The 20,844-nt window shown below is 46.8% G+C and overlaps 7 protein-coding genes across 7 annotated transcripts; 3 read left to right on the top strand and 4 right to left on the bottom strand.

The window, feature by feature from the left end:
* Window positions 1-121: 121 nt before the first annotated feature.
* On the bottom strand, window positions 122-2,118 carry TRIVIDRAFT_158628 (uncharacterized protein; the record flags this gene model as incomplete). The annotated part of the gene is made up of 3 exons (XM_014097332.1): window positions 122-725; window positions 798-1,087; window positions 1,189-2,118. The coding sequence occupies 3 exons, from the start codon at window positions 2,116-2,118 to the stop codon at window positions 122-124; spliced, it is 1,824 nt and encodes a 607-aa protein (XP_013952807.1).
* A 385-nt stretch (window positions 2,119-2,503) lies between these two features.
* TRIVIDRAFT_51015 (uncharacterized protein) lies at window positions 2,504-3,748 on the top strand (the record flags this gene model as incomplete). Its single annotated transcript, XM_014097331.1, has 1 exon — window positions 2,504-3,748. One exon carries the CDS (start codon window positions 2,504-2,506, stop codon window positions 3,746-3,748), a length of 1,245 nt encoding a protein of 414 aa, XP_013952806.1.
* A 253-nt stretch (window positions 3,749-4,001) lies between these two features.
* Window positions 4,002-5,322, bottom strand: TRIVIDRAFT_225906 (uncharacterized protein; the record flags this gene model as incomplete). Its single annotated transcript, XM_014097330.1, has 4 exons — window positions 4,002-4,324; window positions 4,414-4,438; window positions 4,593-4,768; window positions 4,821-5,322. The coding sequence occupies 4 exons, from the start codon at window positions 5,320-5,322 to the stop codon at window positions 4,002-4,004; spliced, it is 1,026 nt and encodes a 341-aa protein (XP_013952805.1).
* An 860-nt stretch (window positions 5,323-6,182) lies between these two features.
* On the top strand, window positions 6,183-8,133 carry TRIVIDRAFT_182568 (uncharacterized protein; the record flags this gene model as incomplete). Its single annotated transcript, XM_014097329.1, has 5 exons — window positions 6,183-6,342; window positions 6,422-6,904; window positions 6,967-7,412; window positions 7,469-7,677; window positions 7,728-8,133. Coding segments are annotated over 5 exons (1,567 nt in total), but the record flags the coding sequence as incomplete, so codon positions are not given.
* A 5,722-nt stretch (window positions 8,134-13,855) lies between these two features.
* On the bottom strand, window positions 13,856-14,266 carry TRIVIDRAFT_138439 (uncharacterized protein; the record flags this gene model as incomplete). Its single annotated transcript, XM_014097328.1, has 1 exon — window positions 13,856-14,266. A coding segment is annotated over one exon (411 nt), but the record flags the coding sequence as incomplete, so codon positions are not given.
* A 455-nt stretch (window positions 14,267-14,721) lies between these two features.
* TRIVIDRAFT_69882 (uncharacterized protein) lies at window positions 14,722-15,324 on the bottom strand (the record flags this gene model as incomplete). The annotated part of the gene is made up of 1 exon (XM_014097327.1): window positions 14,722-15,324. One exon carries the CDS (start codon window positions 15,322-15,324, stop codon window positions 14,722-14,724), a length of 603 nt encoding a protein of 200 aa, XP_013952802.1.
* Window positions 15,325-15,384: 60 nt separating this feature from the next.
* TRIVIDRAFT_204731 (putative polyketide synthase) lies at window positions 15,385-20,695 on the top strand (the record flags this gene model as incomplete). Its single annotated transcript, XM_014097326.1, has 9 exons — window positions 15,385-15,993; window positions 16,051-17,381; window positions 17,440-17,525; window positions 17,584-18,669; window positions 18,743-19,015; window positions 19,084-19,352; window positions 19,411-19,906; window positions 20,007-20,351; window positions 20,421-20,695. The coding sequence occupies 9 exons, from the start codon at window positions 15,385-15,387 to the stop codon at window positions 20,693-20,695; spliced, it is 4,770 nt and encodes a 1,589-aa protein (XP_013952801.1).
* Window positions 20,696-20,844: the final 149 nt, after the last annotated feature.

Raw genomic sequence — 20,844 nt, 5'->3', positions numbered from 1 at the left:
GTCCTGATTCTATGTAGCTACTTTTATGGCGCTGAGTCACTATACATATATATAGTAATTCATAAACTAAATCAGACTTTTTAGTAAACACTATGTTGCTGGAGAATGGCTCCTGAAATGCTCACTGATCTACCCACCACGGCATCTCCGCGTCTATATCGCCAAGCGAATACCACGAACAAGGACCATCTAATGGGTCAGCCATGTAAGAAATATCATTGGTAGATGATGAAATGTCAGATTCTCGAGTCGCCTGCCTATCACTACTCGAAACGCTGGGCAGGCTTGGCAAATTGCCGACGCTGGGAATGGGTTTGTCCTCTTCCAGTCCAAGTGCATGTTGAGCAATTCTCTGTATCTCTTGCAGATTTCTTGCTGTCCTAGGCCATATATCACCCAATGCTTTTAGGCAACCAATCGTCATGCGAACCTGGTCCCTGGCTCTCGAGAGCTCCCGTCCCTTCAATAGGAACTTACAAGCCGAGAGAAGTGCAAGCGTTCCTTCGCTGATCATGCAGGTTGCAAATGGTGTGTGATGAAAAGGATGAGCAGGTAATGCTAAAAGGCAGATTTGTGCCTCTATAGACCGCAATACTCGTACAGTATGCACATTCACCATTTCTGGCGTTGGTATATCCGGTGGAGGCTTTCTAGCGCAACTTGAGATGGCCTCTGCTGTATTAAACTTGAGATCTGATAATGGCCTATGTAGACTGATGGTTGCCCTGTTGGAGATTTAGTATCAACTTGGTTAATACCCTCAACAAGTGAAAAAGGGTACAAAGTGTACTACATACACATGAACAAGGAGCTTGGCTTGGAACATGAGTTCATCTATTTCGCCTGACTTATCCATGATCTGTTTGCTGCCCCTGGGTAATAAGAGTAGCCATCCATCAAGAATAGAATCAGCAGTATTAATCACCTGCAAAGACGCGTCCTCGGGTGTTATACCCAGAGCCATTGGTGCTGCAGATGCAACGCATCTTGCTGCACCAACGAGATATGCGAAGGATGAGAATGAGGTATTGCCTAAGGCGAACTCACGGGAGTCAAAATCTTCCAATGTTTTCGGTTTGGGGATTTCCTACAGAGTAGATTAACGATCGAGCCCGGATGTCTGTAACAGTGATGAGATTTGGGTGCAGGAAAAGTGCAGCGTATATTTCAGTAAGGGTCAGCACTTACGCCTGATTCATACTCAAACTCCCCACAAGGCAATTCCACAGTGGCCTCAACATCAATTAATGCAAATTCCAAAGTCCCGACCGTACCAATATAGTAGCCATTCACGATGAACAGCATCCACCAGGTCCGTCTCCAGCTCTCTGCCAACACAGGGTTTCTCCCTCCCTGTTCGGTCGCGAATTGACACCGAAACATTTCAAGATCGAGTGCGAGTCGTGCAGCCATACCTATTTCATTTTTTGCCTCTGTCTTATACCCATACCAGAATAATGCGATGGAGTATAAGACCCGGCACTGCACCATGAAAGGATCTCTCTGTGATGCCTGAGAGAAACAGGTTTTCAAGGCGTCCTGCAGCGGAAACGACCATTCCCGGGATCCGTAGAGATGGCCGATGAGGCGCATGACGGCAACGAGAGGCACTAGTCTGGGCTGGGTGTCTGCTTCTTGTGAGAGCCTAACTAGATGTCTTTGTGGCAGAACCAGTGGGTGCAGTTTGTGAAAGTTCTTGTAGTACAAATCCAACAGGGCATCATCTTCGAAGTCGCGAATATAGGTCCTAGACGGTTCAGGTGGTGTCGGGTCACATCTCTCCGGTGTTAAACCTTGGGGCGTATCAATGACGATAGTATCAAGACAGGCGTCAACATCATGCTCCTGTCGGGCATCGGGCATGGCTGACGAATCTGTAGCCCGTATCAAGTTACCAACTACCTGATTCTCCGCTGCAGCAAGCTGCCTGAGTCGTATCAAGGCTGCACGGCCAAGTCCACCTCGACGTGACTTGGCATAGTTACATAGCCTCCCGGACTCATCGCATCGGGTGCAGCGAGGCCGTTTGCCGTCACATTTGACATGTCGGGAACGGCATGCGAGGCATGCCAGCGATGAGCGCGTGACGATTTTTTTCCGAACTGCCGAAGAATCCATGGAGTCCATGGACTGAGGGTAAACGCACATATAGAAGTATACAATGAATCTCAAGATTGTATGCATTGTGTGGTCAGAAACCAGCCCGGCGGAAGTGCGAATGCGGGTATTGAGTTGCCGAGTCACCGATTCACCGAAATTGTGCGCCACAACTATAGCCGGCTTCAATACTATTAGTCCCGAGATAGAATATTAGCTAAAGCTGAGTTGATCGTTCGGGGAAATTAACGTGATTGGTCGAGCCGCAGCTGTAGCATTCATGCGTGCTGTGGACAAAGACATTGATGCATACAAAAATATATAAATGAACAATCATCCAATCTACTTTTTCAGGAAAAGTATTCGACAGCAACTCAAACAAGCAGTGTATCCGGAATCCGTCATCATGGCAAAGAAAATCGTCATCATTGGGAGCGGCTTCGCTGGCTTATGGACAGCTATTGGTGCAAAGAGGGTTATCGACCTGAATAGGAACTTATTAAGCGACCAAGACATTGAGGTCTTGGTGATTGCGCCAGAGCCTAAACTTGTGATTCGCCCTCGTCTTTATGAATCAAACGCAGCAAATATGAGTGCTCCGCTTGGGGAGCTGTTTGCAGCAACCGGCGTCCGTTTCACTCAAGGAATTGTTCATGCCATCCAAACTGAAAAGAAAAAGATCGAAATGATCAACATGGCTGGAGTTTCATCAATATTATCTTACGATAAACTTGTCCTAGCTGCTGGAAGTCGTCTGGTTCGCCCTGAGGTCCCTGGACTCCGAGATCACGCTTTCAGCATTGATACTATCCAGGAGGCATCAACTCTTGAAGCTCACTTGCGCCATCTTGCTGCTCTGCCACCTACCCAAGCTCGAAATACTGTAGTGATTTGCGGCGGTGGCTTCACAGGTGTTGAATTGGCCACCGAGTTGCCTCGTCGACTGCGCGCTATTCTCGGTCTCGATACTAAAGTCCGCGTCATTATTGTTGAACGGTCGGATGTTATTGGCCCTTCCCTAGGAGAAAATGTCCGTCCAATCATTACGAAAGCTCTGGAAGATGTCGAGGTGGAAGTCAAACTTGGGACCACGATCAAGTCTGTGGACGCTAGAGGCATTGTGACCACAGAGGGGGAGCGCATCGAGACTCTCAGTGTTGTTTGGACTGCGGGGATGGAAGCAACTCCTCTCACAAAGCAAATACCGGGTGAAAAAGATAGCATGGGGCGATTGATCGTCGACCGCAACCTGCGAGTTCCATCCTCTACCGACATTTTCGCCACAGGCGATGCAGCATCTGCTTTGACTGACAACGAAGGCAATTACACCATCATGTCATGCCAACATGCGATTCCGTTGGGTCGTATATCCGGTTACAACGTAGCTGCAGACCTCTTGAAGTTAGAGCTGCGTCCATATGAACAGCCTAATTATGAGACTTGTCTTGATCTTGGAGCATGGGGCTCGGTGATTACTTGGGGTTGGCAACGTCGGGTTATGAAGTCAGGGGCAACAGTGAAGGAGGCTAAGGAATTTGTCAATCGCATCTTGATTTACCCCCCAACCACTGCTGCGAAAGCGTTTGCTTTTTCAGATCCTGATTGGGTCAGTCCGACAACCAAGACTTATCTTGACCCTGTGCAGAATTAGAACTATGATTGCCTAGATAGTGTAGGGTACATATTGATAAAAACGCCGCTCATTCCATCTATACACATTTACACGTGAAAATACTACCAGATAGATCATCAAAATGTTGTAATTTCATTCACAAATAGGCAGTCTCGGTGTTGATAATACCAACGTTCAGAGCGTCGGTGTATGTGTTCTTCTACGTGACGATTTGACTGTAACCACGACAAATTAACTGAATCTGGTTGTCCGTGTAATACCCTGTTGCCTATTATTTTCCATTGCCGTTATTTCCGCCAACTATTTCTAGTTCATGATCCGTTTCTAATCCCTCTAATCTTTCGGCTTTCTGCCCCGTTGTGTTATGCCAGCTCTGCCGCCCTGATTGTGTAATAGGAATGCCACCCCCTACCAGGCTTTTATCGCTTGCTGTATCGTGAAACTGCCACAAACGATTGCTGCCAGCAGTTCCGCGAGACTTCATTCTCGGGCTGGCAGGGTTTTTATTAGAGCCGCTTTCGTATTGAGCCCGGGAAGCCGCCACTCGACCATGAATGAAGACCGCAAAAGATGGGAGGCATCCCACAATCATTGCTGTATATAAATAAAACGTTAGTACATGAATTTCTAGTTCTTCTCTCTCATTATGGAATTGAGATGTGGAATATGCATTGCACACGTACCAATAGCTCCCTCTATGGCAGCCCACTACACAATTGAAGTTAGTCATGGTTCAGTCTCCATCGCTCCGAAAAGAACAAAAAAAAGAGAAAAAAAAACAAAGGGGAAATTAAAGGTTAGAAACTGAGAATGGATATAGGAATAGAAATGAATGAGCCAAAGAGGGTACAGGGGCACATACCATTATGAGCCATGTTGTACTGACTTGGCCAGAAGTCGAGCTTGACTCCAAAGTGACGCTTCGTATGATAGCGGTAACCATGGTTATCAGGCCAACTGCGAAGACGACACCGATACTAATCTTTTCCACAAACGACATTTGAAGTCCCCAGAGTACGCGCATAGGAACGGCCATAACTATGTCATAGAGTCAGCCAAGACCAATCAAACAGAGCGATAGTAGAGTTACTTAGAAGGTCAGTAGCCAGGTCCACCGAAAGACTAAACCACAAACTAATGTTTTTAGCTCGCGCATCTCGAGGTGTCGTACACTCTCCTGCCGTAAACCAGGCATGCATGGAAGAGCAGCTCGTAAAGTTACTGATACAGCACCCGATGAAGGTAAGAATCGAGAACACAAGAACCCCCCACCAGATTTTGTTGTAGAGGGGCAGCCCGTCTGTGAGTTTCTTGAACATACACATTAGACTCCACTTGACCATCCACAGCGTTAGCCAGAAGAAAAACTGGACAACAAAAAACTCATGTAGCATCAAGACAAGATCATTTTCAAGGCTGGCATATGGTTGCATACGGCCCTCTTGGATAGCCTCGACATTGAAAAAGGTAGGAATGGTAGCAAGGTAGAGCGCCGTCGTGATTGCAAAGGACACCAGCGCGCCATAGATGAGGATATCTTCCATCTGCATTGGCATCCTACGCAGCTTGAACCAACGCGCCCCCGTGCGCATGGCGACAAAGACAATCGCGACACAGAAGCATGTGATTAAACTTTTCTGTTGATAGGTAATTAGCACTCTTCTGCTTGTCGGTCCATACAGCCAAACCCGGCGATTGTGGGGAGACTAATTACCGTGTCTGCGCTTCGAGAGACATCTTGGGAGCCCATTGTCCATGATTGGCCGAGGCCCACGTAGCCGGACGACGTGAAGATGAAGGTGTGCCAAGCTGCGGCGGAAGAAATCCACAACAATGATGCGATCCATAAGACAGATGCCAGGTATATAGTAATTTTTTTTTAAAGATGCCCCGTGCCGCTGGATAGCGTGCTAATCGTGCCGCGGTCAAACTAGTTGCTCTCCCTGATGGCTTATTGAATCATTTGTATCACCGGTAAATACGGAGTACACTAGCTTTTCCAGAGGTTCCATGGCATTCCTCTTCTGTGCAAGCTTGTCAAGGGCCTTCTGCATATCTGACGCGAAGGAAGCGACGGCGTCCTGGAGACGGCCACGATTCCCCCCGATTCAGCTTGCGGCACGTAGCCGTACACGCGGCAAGGATAAAAAACATGGATGAATGCGTGCCCTAGAGTAGTCTCGGCGTTTCTCAGGCCGCGGACATGGTACTTAGCTTATTACAAGGAGCAGTCGAACACAACCAACAGCATATACGAGCGCTGCTCGTCGCATTCGGTGGAACATTTGGAAATATGAAAGCCGAATTCCTGACGGCGTGGAGTTCTTTTTGTAATGGAATGCCGCAAGGGCTTATCACATGCATCCAATATCTACACCGCATGATCCTCCTGCCAAGCTGGAGCTGTGCGCCCGAATCTTACGCTTCTCAATCGACCTGACCAATCCATCACAATGCGCCCCCTTAGTCTCACTCTGCCGCTGTTCCTGCATTTAGGAATCGCCAGTGCCACCTACACCTTGAGCGATGTCAAGGCCCAGATCTCATCCTATCTAGATCAGAATGGCACCCACACTGCACGATCTACTCCTCCATCCGGCTGCCAGCTTGCAGTAAGCCCTGCCACGCCATGGAGGAAATCTCTACCTCCAATACAACGTACTCTATGCTCCGTACTAACCCAAGTTCTAGTGCGGCTTCCTCAACTTCGCCTTGCCCCAACATGTATCATATCCGCAGAGTTCAACCTATGAGTTCGAAGAATCGCGATACTGGTCGCAACAACAGGAACTCACGCGACCTTCTTGTCGCTTCTCTCCTACATCGGCAGAAGATATATCTCTAGCTGTGTTAACTTTTCGTGTCACCCAGTGCAAGTTTGCAGTCAAGAGTGGCGGCCATGCTGCTTTCGCTGGGGCCTCAAACATCGACAGTGGCGTGACAATCGACTTGATTCATCTTAACCAGATTTCTCTCTCAGCAGACAAAACTCAGGCTTCAATTGGGGCAGGCAATGTCTGGTATGATGTCTACACCTATCTTCAACCCAAGAACGTCACCGTGATTGGTGGAAGAGTGTCTGCCATTGGCGTGGGAGGCTTGACCCTGGGAGGAGGCATGTCGTTCTTCTCTAGTCAGTACGGATGGGCTTGTGACAACGTGAACTCTTATGAGGTATTTATTCTATTCCCTGTTGGTTTCAGGGTAGCATGGGGACCTGACACTTGCATGGGTAGGTTGTGCTTGCAGACGGTTCAATCCGCCAAGTCAGCTATTCTTCCCCATACTCTGATCTGTACTGGGCACTCCGCGGTGGAGGAAATAACTTCGGTATTGTGACAAGATTCGATCTAGCAGCATACCCGCAAGGCGACCTCTGGGCTGGCTCGGACACTTTCTTATACACAAATGAGACTGCAGCCGCCATTAACAATGCTTTCTATTATCTCGGCGTCAACGCTCCTTCGGATCCATACGCCCAGGTCATCATTGCATATGCTTATGCCCAAGCACAGGATTTGTTCGTCATTGCATCTGACCTCCAGTATGCAAAGCCGATACCGAATCCTCCCATCTTACAAAACTTTACTTCGGTACCCGGTGCTATTGCGAGCACACTTCGCATTGTTGATCTGGCTAATCTCACGGTCGAGTTCAACAATACTAACCCAGGTGGCTTCCGGTATGTTTTCGAAACATATCCTGCTCAATTACTAGACACTAACGTGAATATCACAGGCAAACGTACTGGACCTTTACGGTCCAAAACAGTGCTTCACTGATGGCTGATATGGTCGCAATCTACCAGGAAGAGGTTACAGCCATTAAAGACGTTGCAGGCATCGTTCCCTCAGCCGTCTTCCAACTCATCACTACCGACATGACTAAACATTTCTCGAGAAACGGGGGAAACCCGCTCGGACTTGCCGGCCAGGGTCCCTTGAACTGTACGTGTCTTATTTTCCCTTAGAATTATGCGTGCTGACCATGCATACAGTGATCAATATTGACATTTCTTGGTCAAATGCTTCTGATGACGAGCGAGTTCTGGCTGCTGCACAAAATATGGTTAACCGCTCTATTGCAGCCGCACGCGCTCAGGGCCTTGACCATCCCTACCTTTACCAAAACTACGCCTCATATCAACAGGATGTCTTTGCTAGCTACGGCGCGGATAATCTTGCGAAGCTGAAATCAATAAGCGCCAAATATGACCCACAGCAAGTGTGGCAAAAGCTGCAGCCAGGATACTTTAAGCTGGGATAATTCCAATTCCGAAGGATAGACGCAGTCGGCACATATTCAGAATATGATATAATATCCCGTCTTCCAGCTTAATATGTATTTTTTATATATTGTATATACTACGATTGATATATTATATGCAATTCCATTTACGTCCCAATAGTAATTCTGTGTTTCCCGAGACCCTCCAAATGAAGCCCATTATCTGGAGGCCAGCGTAATCCACCGCGTGCCCTCTATTTCAACATATAACTGGGTATGTTTCACAGAACTGCATGGTATTCATCATCATATTTTTGTAATGAGATTTCCAAGTCCAAAAGTACTATCTTTTCACTACAAGAATATTGCACGTAATTTATTCCAAGACACGAGCATAGGATCACGTTGAACATTCTGTGGTCAAAATATCTCCTCAGAGTATGAGTGCATGTTAGAGGTATATGTGACATCAAGTACTTGATCATTCATCATCGAAGCTTAGCCAAAATTTATAAACGCATTCTGATTTTGGAGTCATTGAACCTGCTGCTCTCAACATCTTTTGTAGGAGGGCACGTGCGAGCGGCCACGGCTAGTTAATCTATAAGGAGGGGTGGTGTTGGTCATTTTGAAATGAATCTAGCATTCTTAAGACTAAGTACATTACCTCTACAGTAACAGAAGCATTGAGCAATCCTCAGTACTAGTATAAGCCAAGAAAAAGGCACTAGAAGCTCTCCTTCAGCGCTCCGCCCTGCGACGGACCTGCCAACCTTCGTAGTCAACCCTATAATTCATCCTCAGCATATGTATCGAAGCCGAAGATAGCGGCGGCTCGGTGGTCATAGCGACATTCCTGGCAATAATGGCTTTTACGCGCAAAAACCACGCTATGATGCGTAATGAAGAGCTTGTCTAATTATGTGAAAAGATCACTGCCAGTAGTGGCAACACAGAGAGCTTTTCTATATTGCGAATAGCAAGTCCGTGGATAGTATACTCTAATTGGCAATTCTAGAATCAAAGTCGCTGGAGTGCTATCGACCAAGGACACCCTGGTAGTGAATACACCTCACTGGGATTGCAACTCTATCTGTGACGATGACGAGATTGCTGATAGATCTCTTTGAGTTTAACCCTCAGCAAAGGAAGCAAGAGGGCAAGTATCCATGATAGCTTGTAGAAAATCTGATTTGGTGATAAATTGTTCTTTATGGTTTGTTGCTATGACGCTCGTTATATCTGATTGGAATTTATTGGCTATTATATACATATATCTTCTTCGCTGTGATTCGTTTTTGCTTCGGGCTACATCGATCATGTGATATATACTTAATATATGGAAAAAATAAAAATACAAATTATAGCTAACATTCGTTTCTTTTCTCTCTTACGACCTCTAGTCTTATTTTAATGTTTGCCTACTTCTGTTCTTGTTTGTAAATCGCGCATCATGGCTGATTTACAATAGATTTGTGAAGTTCGGATTGGCTAAGCGCAGCCACCACGACAATAAGGTGGATCAACCACAACAATAAATAAAGTTTCGCTGAATCAATCCAAGAATTTGAAATTATGCCAAATCCAGGTTGGTGGTAGTCAATTCAACCAATCTAGAAGCAACTAAATATCCCAATATAGATTAGTTCAATAAGGCAATGTTTTAGAATTGAAGTTGTCCTTTTGTCTATTACTAGGTAGTTCAACCAGAGTCTTTAGAAATAGCCAACATAATCATACCCTTCAACACCGCTCTTGTCTTTTCTTTCTTATTTTAAGAAGATTATAATCACGCATCTCCCTAAAGATCTTTGCAAAGTAACTTGCCATCGAGATGCCAGTCCGCTTCACAGAGGATGACACCGAATCGAATGAGTGTTTGATCAAACACCAGCCAAGCGAAAAAGAATTTCAACCCCAGAAATGGACCATTCTTCTTGCTGTTACGGCAATATTAGGAGTCGTTGGGGTTATTGAATTAATAGTACTGGTGGTCGTCTTTGGGCAATTAATTTCCCAAAATCACACTCAATCACTGCTTGGGGAAACAAACCATTTGGTTCCAAATTGTCGGTGAGAATCAGTTGGCTGTGTCGAGTGATTTCTAACTTGAGATTTGGACTGCAGTTCCCTCCCGCCAAGTTCTCTTTCGAGCCGACCCATCCGCTACAATCGAGCATAAAGATGAAGAATCTAGGAACAAGACTCGGGAGAATTGGCTCTCCTACATGCCGAGTAAGCATAATTGATCATGATTACGGAAAAGAAAAAATTGAAAACTCATCATATGTTCTTTGTATGGCTACAGAAGGAAATGGATTCATCGGCGTGAATAATACGGAAAGATACAACCTTCCAAGCCCAATGATATATGAAGGAAAACAAACCTATTCGATAGCCGTTTTTCATCAGCTACATTGTCTGGTATTTGTCCCCCATTTCCATTTCTGCAACAATCCCGGATATCTGACAAGGGGCATATCTAGTACGCCATTATGGACATGTACAATGACTTAACAGTTCCTGCATCCAGCTTAAATATAAGTGCTGATTCTCACGGACACATTCAACACTGTTTTAGATATTTACGACAGTCAATATTTTGTTGTGGTGATACAGCTTTGGAGGGACAACAGTCTAACAGTAATTTCAGTGCCACCGATGGAACAGGAGCACTACACATTTGCAAGGATTTTGAAGCTATTCGAGGATGGGCCGAGGAGAACAGACTAGTGGATTTTAAACACCCATGAGATAGTAACCCAGTATGATAAACAGATTTTTAATCAAGATTATGAATTCTAACTTAGGTGTATATGTTGGATATGATTTAACAGAAACGAGCTAGCCGCGAGCCGTTTGGTAACATCGTATGTACTTCTGACAACTCTACTATTAGGTGAGCTGATGAGCCATAAAACTTATTGGATATATTTATGAAACCATGTAGTCTAATATGGCCGTTAGAGTGATTCGCTGCGGCGGCGCTTGACTAGTCGCTCAACTTGTCCATCAGCCACCGGGTTGGGTATAGTAAAAGTTTCTTAAGTCCATGTACCTTCCTGAGCTCCTTTCAAAAGAAAGTAGCTACGCCGCTATAAATATTTTCACCTCATGGCCCAGAGAGGTGCGGGTAAATATATTAGCTTGGAGTTACGCTTGAACACACCACGCAACATACCCCCGAGCCTTGCATCCATTTGAAAGCTAAGACTCAGATAGAAAGCATGATGTTAAGCCTGAAGCTTAAATCATCCATCTGCATGTCTCTCTTGAAATCATACTAGTCATCCGCTTTAGGGAATTTAGTGATATTGAGCTTTACGTTTTAAGTATAGCTGCCAATTGTGTTTCAGTAGGTTCATCAGCCCCAAATTCTATCTTTGGTGATGACTATACGATTATCTAGGATGTATCCTCTTTGCTGTAGTTCTTGAGTCTACTCGTCTTCATTTCCCGCGATACATACGCTACACCATTGTTTTTTATGAGCATCCTGTTCTCAAAGATTGATGAAGGATAGTCTTGCAAGCCCACAAAAAGGCTAATTAATTTAGAATTTTTCACGTAGACAGTCTTGAGATGATTGTAAGATCAATAGCTGTATTACTTGGATAGAGTAACAAGCGGGTAAGACAACGCATGAGTGAGGCATTTTGTAGAAGATTCTACTGGACAATACCTTGGGATAGACGCTGCTAGTAGATGGCTATCGTCATCGTCAGAACTACGGTTACACCATCCATTCTTATATGCAAATGCTTTCCGGAATGGCTTATCATGGAGACCATATTCGAACAAAATGCCCTGCGATTTCGAGTTGATGGAATTTGGGGGTACCCGATTTAGATATTGAAGTAGTGGTCTCTGTGCTGTTGGATCTACGCTGCTTATATTACCCCTCATATTCGTAAGAGCCTGGAAGCGCAGGTATCATTTCCAAGAGTCTCCGACCGCCCTTTGAAAGGCCGGACATTATCGTATTTTATACCAATCTTGCATCTAGTAGTTGATAACATGATTTATAAGAATGAAGAGACGATTAGTGAGTTAACTAGAAAATGTTTGCTTGGGAATCTACTTCCCCCGCAGAAGTTGCCCAATCGCCCAGGGCAAATAACAGGCTGGGGATCGTTTCTAGGCGTTTCTATTGCACTAGTGATGAAACATGATGTCGATGCTGTGAATAATCCTGCGGAAAACAAACTGAATAAAGTACTTGAATGAACCAGTGGTGCTATTCCTCATCGCACCTGATTGCTAACATTTCAGTTGACATTGTGCCATTTCCTTCCACTTTTGTATGTTTTGTTAGTGGAATTAATACCCAACATTCTGATATATGAGCTGCCAATAACTACTGAGCTTCTTGGGGAGTGGTATACGTTCTGTACACGATTTAGAATCATCCAGTTTGGCAAGCTGATGATGTCGCAGGTGAATCAATTCAAATGAATCCAGAAAATGTTTCACTGGTGTCTTGGCGTCGAAATCTATATTGCTGTTTGCTCCGTAGTCTCGCTATTGATTGAAGATAATTTGAGTGACTCGGCGAACTCTGTCTAGAAGTCTGTGAGCCGGTTTCACGGTCATGGCAGCGGCTTTTTTTCCATCGACAACATAACATCTACTTCTTTGGACGGAGATGGATGCCGTTGCTCGTGAGGAGAGCGGGTTTTCAAACTGTCTCTGTGCAATCTACGCAAACTGCGCTAACTGAAAGGTATGCACTTCAATGGCAGCGAGAAATATGATTGCAAGTTCTATAAATGGGTTTATCGACACGATGACTGTTACTCGGGTTCCAATGACAATCGGAAACGCATATCCTCCCAGTGGACACTTCTTGTAGTGCATCTCGTGACCACGATCTCAACGATGACTTAGGGAGAGCTCAAGCTCTGCACAATGACCGTTTGCACGGCTAAGTCTAAGAAAGGGTGTGAGCGGTGTGCCCCATCCACCACCTGCTGAGCTCGCCTGTATTATGAACCGGATCCCGCTTATCAATGCAATGAAAATTCTGTTGATTACGAATACCTACTCCGTGGCCACATCTTACGATATGCGGAGCGTGCCAAAGCTGTAGTCTCAAGTCTGTACAGGATCGTTCGATGGTAAGCCGTCGGTTCAATCTACATGGAGCTTCGCTGTCTGTAGGTTCTAAGCCATAGGTTAAACTTGCGCCTCGCCGTTGAGCGGTAATTTCAACGGTTAGTCAGGCGACCTTGGACCGGATAGCATGCTACCCATTCAATTCTATCGAATGAAAGCGATTTGCAATGTCTAAGATATGTGTAGAGCGGCAAAGCTTGGAGCTGAGTGAATGAGAGATGAAGGATTTCCTGGTGACCACGGACAAATTACACGCGGTATGTAGCAGACCTGAGCCTCAGTGGATGTGTTGGGGACAACAATGGCTTCCTGGGCTCCAACTGCAAGCCAAGCACGGCGAGTCTCGTACGAGCACGAGCACTCAGAAATTTCTCCGAAACTGAACCAAGACATGATGAGCCCATGGAGAAAGGTAAGAACGAAACCGAGAAGCGAGGTTTGATTTCCGTAAAGGCGTAAAGGCATAGAAGGGTCCTTGGAGACATATTGCTGATGGAGAAGGTAAATAATCAGTCCAGCACCACCTAAAATAAGGGGGGCAAGAACTTTCCCTGAATCCCAGTGATATTTAGTTCCACCCCAAGTGAGAGAAATCAAGACAGAGACGACAGAAGCGCTGAGAAGTGCATGGCCCAGCCAGTCAAGTTTTACTAGACGTGGAATGATAGAACCGTTGATGCGATGCCTCACTCTCAGGAAGAAGAAAACAAGCAGGAGAGCAGCCCCGCCGACGGCAAGATTGATGTAAAAGGTCCAGCGGCAGGATACCCGAGTGACTATCTCACCACCGACAATTGGTCCGATGAAAGTTCCCAAGGCAAAAAAGGACATAACAATGGCCATGTACTTCTGACGATAGCGCAACGGGACCAAATCGCCAACAATTATTGATACCAGTACAGAAATACCGCCGCCTCCGATTCCTTGGATAATCCTCGCTGCGATGAGCATCTCGGTAGAGCTTGCGCCAGCACAGAGGCCACTCCCAAGAGTGCGCCGGCCAAAGATATTGGCCATCTGGCCGGCGAGTGGCTGCAACACCGCAACGGATAGGAAATAGCCATTGACAATCCAAATATATAACGCACCAGAGCCGAGACTGCTAACAATGGTGGGCAAAGCGGTTCCCACTATGCTGGTGTCGAGTGCTACCAAGAGGATGGAAAAACATAGTCCGGGAAAGACAGCATAGAACTGTGCGCTACGGCGTGAGTTCTCGAAATCTTAGCCAGCCTCTATGTTTGTGAAAGCCATTTCTCTGGACGAGGGCGAATAACGAGGGGGAAACTCTCTTTCACGCCGAGACTAGCTCATTTCTACCGGCCTGGACAAATACGAGTATATATCGAGTTCCGGAAAAAGAAAGACGAGGGCACGGAATGTTCTTAATAATATTACTACAAACGCTTGAAGCCTATTACGGATACAAGCCTGTAGAGTTGCAACGCTACAACTGCAAGTGCTGGTAAACTTACTCGTAGTGGAGTATATTAATCTTGTGTACTTTGAGGCGAAATGCGCATATACGACCTATGTAACTCTGCCCACGTATTTGCGTCAAAGGCCAGTATGCACCAGCCACGTATCAACCAATACTGCTACCTTTCCTATTAGAGTATTTTTATTCAAGATTAAGCATTGTGATTTTCTTAGTAGCTAGAAAACATAATCCTGTCACATGCCCACTCCATTGCTTGGCAGGTTTTCAGATTGGCTCCCTTCTCCTTGGGGGAATGATGGCCACCACCATGAGTTATAATCTTCCGAAGCTTCGGGTCGCAGAGTTGCGTAAACTTGTGCCCTTGCTCATTATACTCATCCTGATCACCAATCACATGAACAGTGGGGATATGCAGCATGCGAGTCTGCACATCTGGGTGGTACCGCAGGAGTAGCTCTACGGTTTGAGGTAGCTTGCTTAAGTCACTATAGTCAAGTCTCTTCTTTTTCTTCTCAAATTCATCCATAATACCGGCTGTTTCAGGGTCACTGAGCCAGTTGTAGGTTTTGTTTGCCTCTTCGTCGAGGTCATGTCGTATGGCCGTTATGGTGTCCGGGTCGGTGACTGTAACTCGAAGAGGACCAGAGTCGAGACGAAAAGGCATTGTCGGGCAAATAAAGATTGCAGCTTTGAACGGAGGATCTGAGGGGTCCTTCTCCATCGCTGCCGCTATCGTGGTCGCGGCTAGGGCCGCTCCGTTCGAGAAGCCTAATATGGCATCGAATGGGCCATCCTCTTGAACTACATCCATGCCGTGGATGTTGCTCAGGTTAACAATCCTGGTAAAACCACACCGGCAATTCTAGTGGATATGCCTCCGTTTGCCTGGAACCGCAGCACAAAATACTGGTACGAATCCCCCATCTCTCGCGCTTACCGACTGCGAGACATGCCGAGACACGATCTCGTCGGAACCAGATGCGAATATTCCAGTGAGCAGCAGCCTAGTTGGCGAAATTATCTTCGGATTTCCGAAATCCCATGGTTGGAGCACCATCAGGTCCAGTCATCAATCCTGTACCCGTTTGCGGGTATGATCGTTATGGCAGTTGAGGCCTCGCGCCAAGTGGCTGATAAGACGAAGGAGATTGAAGGCTTCCAATTGCGAGACATATCGGCCGGTGCGGCCATGATCATTCCAGCTGACGAGGCCGTCGAGTCGAAGATTCAACTTCACCCATGGCGTGCCGGCTCAAGACTTCCTGACTGGACATGGAACGAGTTCACCATTTCTTGCCGAGATCGTCAAGGTGCTTGGACACAGCATTGTTCAGGCTTGATCCAAGTCAAGTATAAGACAACGCTAAACCCTATTTTCACAGATGAAGACGCCGCCAGAGCCAGCAAGTTCCGTGAGGAATATCAGCGAATCACAGATGCTGGACTGGACATTGAGGATCCAGCTGATGTGTACGCTTCGGTATGTGTATACAATATCCCATCAACGCTTTTGACCTGTTGCTAACTATCATAATAGCTCGCTGAGCTCGGCTTGCAATGGGGCCCATCGTTCAAGTCACTGGTCCACATCGGTTCAGGACATTACCAGGCACAATGCGCTATCGAAGTCCCAGACACAAAGTTCTTTATGCCTGAGAACTTTGAGCATAACCACATCATTCACCCTGCAACGCTCGATGGTATCGTGCAAATGATTGTGCCCGCTTGCTCACCTCGGGGAGCACTTGTTGACAGAGCCAAGATCCCTCGCTTCGTTGAGAGCGTCTACATCTCAAGCAAAGTGGCAAGCAAGAAGCCTGGCGATAAGCTTTACGGCTACTCCCGCTCTACGGCACACGGTTTCCAGGAGTCCGTTGGAACCATTGTCGCTTCCGATGGAAACTGGGAAGAGCCTCTCGTTATCTTCGAAGGGTGCAGAGTCATCACTCTCGAGACTATGACAGAGGGCATTGCGTCGGCTTCTGCTTCAACAAAGTCGATCAAGAAGCTGGGAGCTTGTACTCACTGGGGCCCAGATATTGAGGAGCTCACCGCCGATGGTCTCAAGGCATTCTTATCACCCTTTGCACAAATATATCCTGATCCAGAATACGAAACAATCTACGACCTCGAGTTGGGTTGTCTCATTATCTGCAAGAGGGTCCTTCGGAAGTTTACCGCAGAGGATTCGAAGACGTTCGCACCGCATCATCGTCTGTTCTACGAATACATGCAGCACCAATATGACCTTGCTGTCGAGGGCAAGCTCAACTGCCAGAACTCCCCCACCAAGAATATCGACTGGCTCAACACAACCGATGAATTTGATTCGGCCTTGCTCGAGAAGGTTTCCAATGAGTCTGTCGACGGAAAGATGCTGGTCCGCGTCGCCCATGCGATGAATGAGATCCTTGGTGGCAAACTTGAACCTCTCCAGGTTCTCCGCGAAGACGATTTGCTTACTTCATATTACCGGAACATCATTGGTATTGAAAAGGTTAACCCAGTCCTTGAAGAAAACGTGAGACAAATCTCTCATAAGAGGCCACTCCGAGTCTTAGAGGTTGGCGCAGGTACCGGAGCAACCACAAAGCTAGTTCTGACGACACTTGGAAAACGCGACGATGCCGCTGCCAGGCTGAAGTTGTACACATTTACCGATATTAGCAGCGGATACTTTGAGCCTGCTGCCAAAGACTTCAATGAATATGCAGAATTCTTGGAATACAAGATCCTCAACATCGGGAAGGATCCCGCTGAACAAGGATTCCCAGTCGGCCAGTATGACATTGTCATTGCAAACAACGTCATCCATGCTTGTTCGTCGATCGACAGGTGTTTGGCGCACTGTCGTAGCATGCTCAGGCCGTGAGTGTTTACAACTTTGACAATTGTATGTGAGCCGCAGCTAACAATCGAGTTATAGCGGCGGAGTTTTGCTATTGGGAGAGCTCACTACAACGATGGCTCGTGTTCCGATGATTTTTGGAACACTTCCCGGATGGTGGCTTGGTAAGCAATAAATGTAATATTAAATTTTATTTTGCAATCCAAACTGACAGTCGTTTAGGTGAGAACGATAACCGAAAATGGGGACCACGGCTTTCGGAGAGCGAATGGGACATTCACCTCCGTCAGCAAGGATTCGATGGACTCCATGTGTCCTTCCGAGACGATAGTAGAGAGGACGTTTACCAGTCGTCTCTCATTTTCTCCGTGGCCGTGGAGACCTCATCTCCTCCATTACCCAAGAACGCCGTCGTCGTCAAGCCACCCGTCGCAGACCCTGTCGTCGATTCGATGGCATCGAAGTTGTCGAAGTTCTTGAACAAAGAGGGCGTACAAGTCGAAGTGATTTCGCTGCAAGATGCTAAGGCTACTAATTTCAGTGGTAAGGCATGCATTGTCGCAATAGAGTCGAACAAACCTCTACTTCATGAAATCAAGAGTGAGGACTGGGACTCTGCCAAGAAGGCAGTTCTTGGATCAAGAAGCACGCTGTGGCTTACTAACGGCGGTACCATGGAATGCGCGACTCCCGAGTCCAGTCTTATCGTTGGACTTTCCAGAACCATTCGAGGAGAAAATCCTGGCCTTCAATTTACAACATTGGATCTTGATCCCGAGGAATCAATCGATTCAGACTCCACTTGCGCAACTATTAGCCAGATCTTCAAGTCCAAGGCTGATCCATCAAACGCCGAGTGGGAGTATGCTCTACGCAGTGGGCTACTCAATGTGCCCCGCCTTTACCCCGATCAAGAGGTGAGTAGCCTCTTCGAAACTGGCACAAAGGATCCCCCCGCAGTGAAGCTGCCTTTCAACCAGCCAGGCCGCGCTCTTGCGCTCGAGATCAAGGTACCTGGAATACTAGATACGTTCCAGTTTACGGACTGTGACGAATATCCGCTGCCGCTTGGCGATCTAGAGGTCGAAATTAAAGTCAAGGCTGTGGGTATGAACTTTCACGACGTCATGATTGCCATGGGTCAAATTCAGGATACCAATCTGGGTGTCGAGTGTAGCGGTGTTGTCACTCGCGTTGGGAAATCCGTCACCAAATGGAAGGAGGGCGACAGGGTCATGACGTTCCGTCTGGGAACATACCGTACGTATATCCGTAACCCGGAGGAGATGCTCCAGAGAATTCCCGACGGTATGTCCTTCGAAGAGGGCGGATCGATCGTCTCTATCTATGGAACAGCCGTTTATTCGTTGTTTCGGTCAAGGAGCCATTATTATCTCTCAGTACATTGGTGCCGAGATTTTTGTCACTGTCTCAACTGAGTTTAAGAAGCGTTTCTTGATGGAGACGTATGGCATTCGTGAGGATCACATCTTCAACAGCAGAGACCATAGCTTTGCTGCTGGTATTAAGCGTATGACCAACGGTAAGGGTGTTGACGTCGTCTTAAACTCTCTTGCTGGGGAGGGACTTCGCCAGAGTTGGCTATGTGTGGCGCCCTTTGGCAGATTTATTGAGCTAGGCAAGCGAGATATTAGTAAGTCAAAAATCCGGCACTCGTTTCACTGGCATAGACGTTGTGGGAAGATGCTGACTATCTTTTAGCTGGTAACACGGGGTTGGACATGACGCCTTTCCTGCACAACATCAGTTTCTCCGGTGTGAACATGCTATCTGTGTACAGAGAGAACGTTCCGCTGCTCAGCAGAATCTTGGAAGACGTGATGAAGTATTGGGCTATGGGTGTCATAAAGCTCGTCACACCCCTTAAAGTGATGAACTTCTCGCAGATCGAAGAGGCCTTCCGTATTATGCAAACCGGAAAGCATATCGGAAAGATGGTGTTAGCCGCTAATGACGACGACATCGTTCCAGTAAGATATTTGTCACTGACGGAGCCATATATAGAAAATAAGCTAACTGGGATAACAGATCGTCCCCCCTAAAAAGAAGAAGTTCACTCTGTCTTCGAATGCAACCTACATCATCCCTGGTGGTCTTGGTGGTCTCGCGCGGTCACTTGCGATGTGGATGGCCTCAAAGGGTGCCCGCTACCACGCCTTTACCTCTCGTTCAGGCGCAAGCAAACCAGAGGCAAAGGCACTTCTTGGCGAACTGGCGAATATTAACGTTCAGAGCAAGGCTTTCGCAAGCGATATCAGCAATGCAGTTGAGTTTAGCCGAGTGCTTCAAGAGATCAAGTCCGCCAACTTCCCATCGATTCGCGGAGTCATTACATTTGCTATGCAGTTGCGGGATGTCTTCTTTGAAAACATGACTGTTGAAGATTTTCATGCCGCAGTCCGACCCAAGGTTCAGGTTACGAGAAACTTACACGAGCAGTTGCCCAAAGACCTTGACTTCTTCATTTGTATGTCATCTGTCGGAGGTATCGTGGGATCTAGAGGACAAGGCAACTACAATGCTGGTAGGTCTCAATTCCCATCATGGTGGAGCGATTTATTTGCACAGTGATATCCTCCATCCTTTAGATAGACACAGGCACTAATCAGTATTCACTACAACAGGGAACACATATCAAGATGCCATCGCTCGCCATCGTTGTACCCTTGGTCTTAAAGGAACAAGTATTGATCTTGGTCTCGTACTGGGCGTCGGTTGGGCTGCCGTTCACGGTGAAGCACTGGGTTATCTCAATTCCGGTGCAATGGCAGGTCTGAAGGAAGCTGAGGCGTTGGATGCTATAGAGGCAGGCATGGCTGGTCTGCTTCCGGCAGCTGAAAACACAGTCGGTCTGACTACAGGAGGCATGCTTAAGCAGGGTGGCTATGAGGAACTGTATTGGCACAGCGAGCGCCGCTTTGGCCTAGTCAGCGTCTACGACACGCAAGATAACGGCACTGCTAGTTCCGGTGAGCTAGATAGGTCTGAGGAGCTACGCGTAGCTTTAGGCGCAGCCTAAAATCTGGATGAGGCTGGAGTTGCTGTTTGTGTGGCATTAATGCGGAAGTTGGCAAAGGCCATGATGATGGACGAAGCAGATCTCGATTCTGGTTGCCCTGCAAACGCTTATGGCGTGGACAGTCTTGTGGCTATAGAGATCCGAGCTTGGGTGTTCAAGACAGTCAAGAGCGATATCTCTGTGTTTGACATTTTGAGCAATGCTCCGCTTGCTACGCTTGCCGGACTTATTGCTGCTAAGTCTTCATATGTGTCCGCTACCATTCGCGGTGAAGGGGCCTCCTTGGAGAAGTAAGATGAGAAGTGGAATTTAGAAGGTAAATTGGAGTAAACTAGATATTTATGAAGTTAGTATGAATATTCGATCTTAACATGGAAGTTTATTTGCAAGAACCATTCTTGTAACATTACATGTCACTAATCTGGGTTGTTAATTGCTTACCA

The sequence above is a fragment of the Trichoderma virens genome (assembly GCF_000170995.1).
Source record: "Trichoderma virens Gv29-8 chromosome Unknown TRIVIscaffold_86, whole genome shotgun sequence".
In the NCBI taxonomy this organism is placed as follows: Eukaryota; Fungi; Ascomycota; class Sordariomycetes; order Hypocreales; family Hypocreaceae; genus Trichoderma; species Trichoderma virens.
The sequence above is the reverse complement of the archived record's forward strand: the minus strand, read 5'-3'. Positions and strand labels throughout refer to the sequence as shown.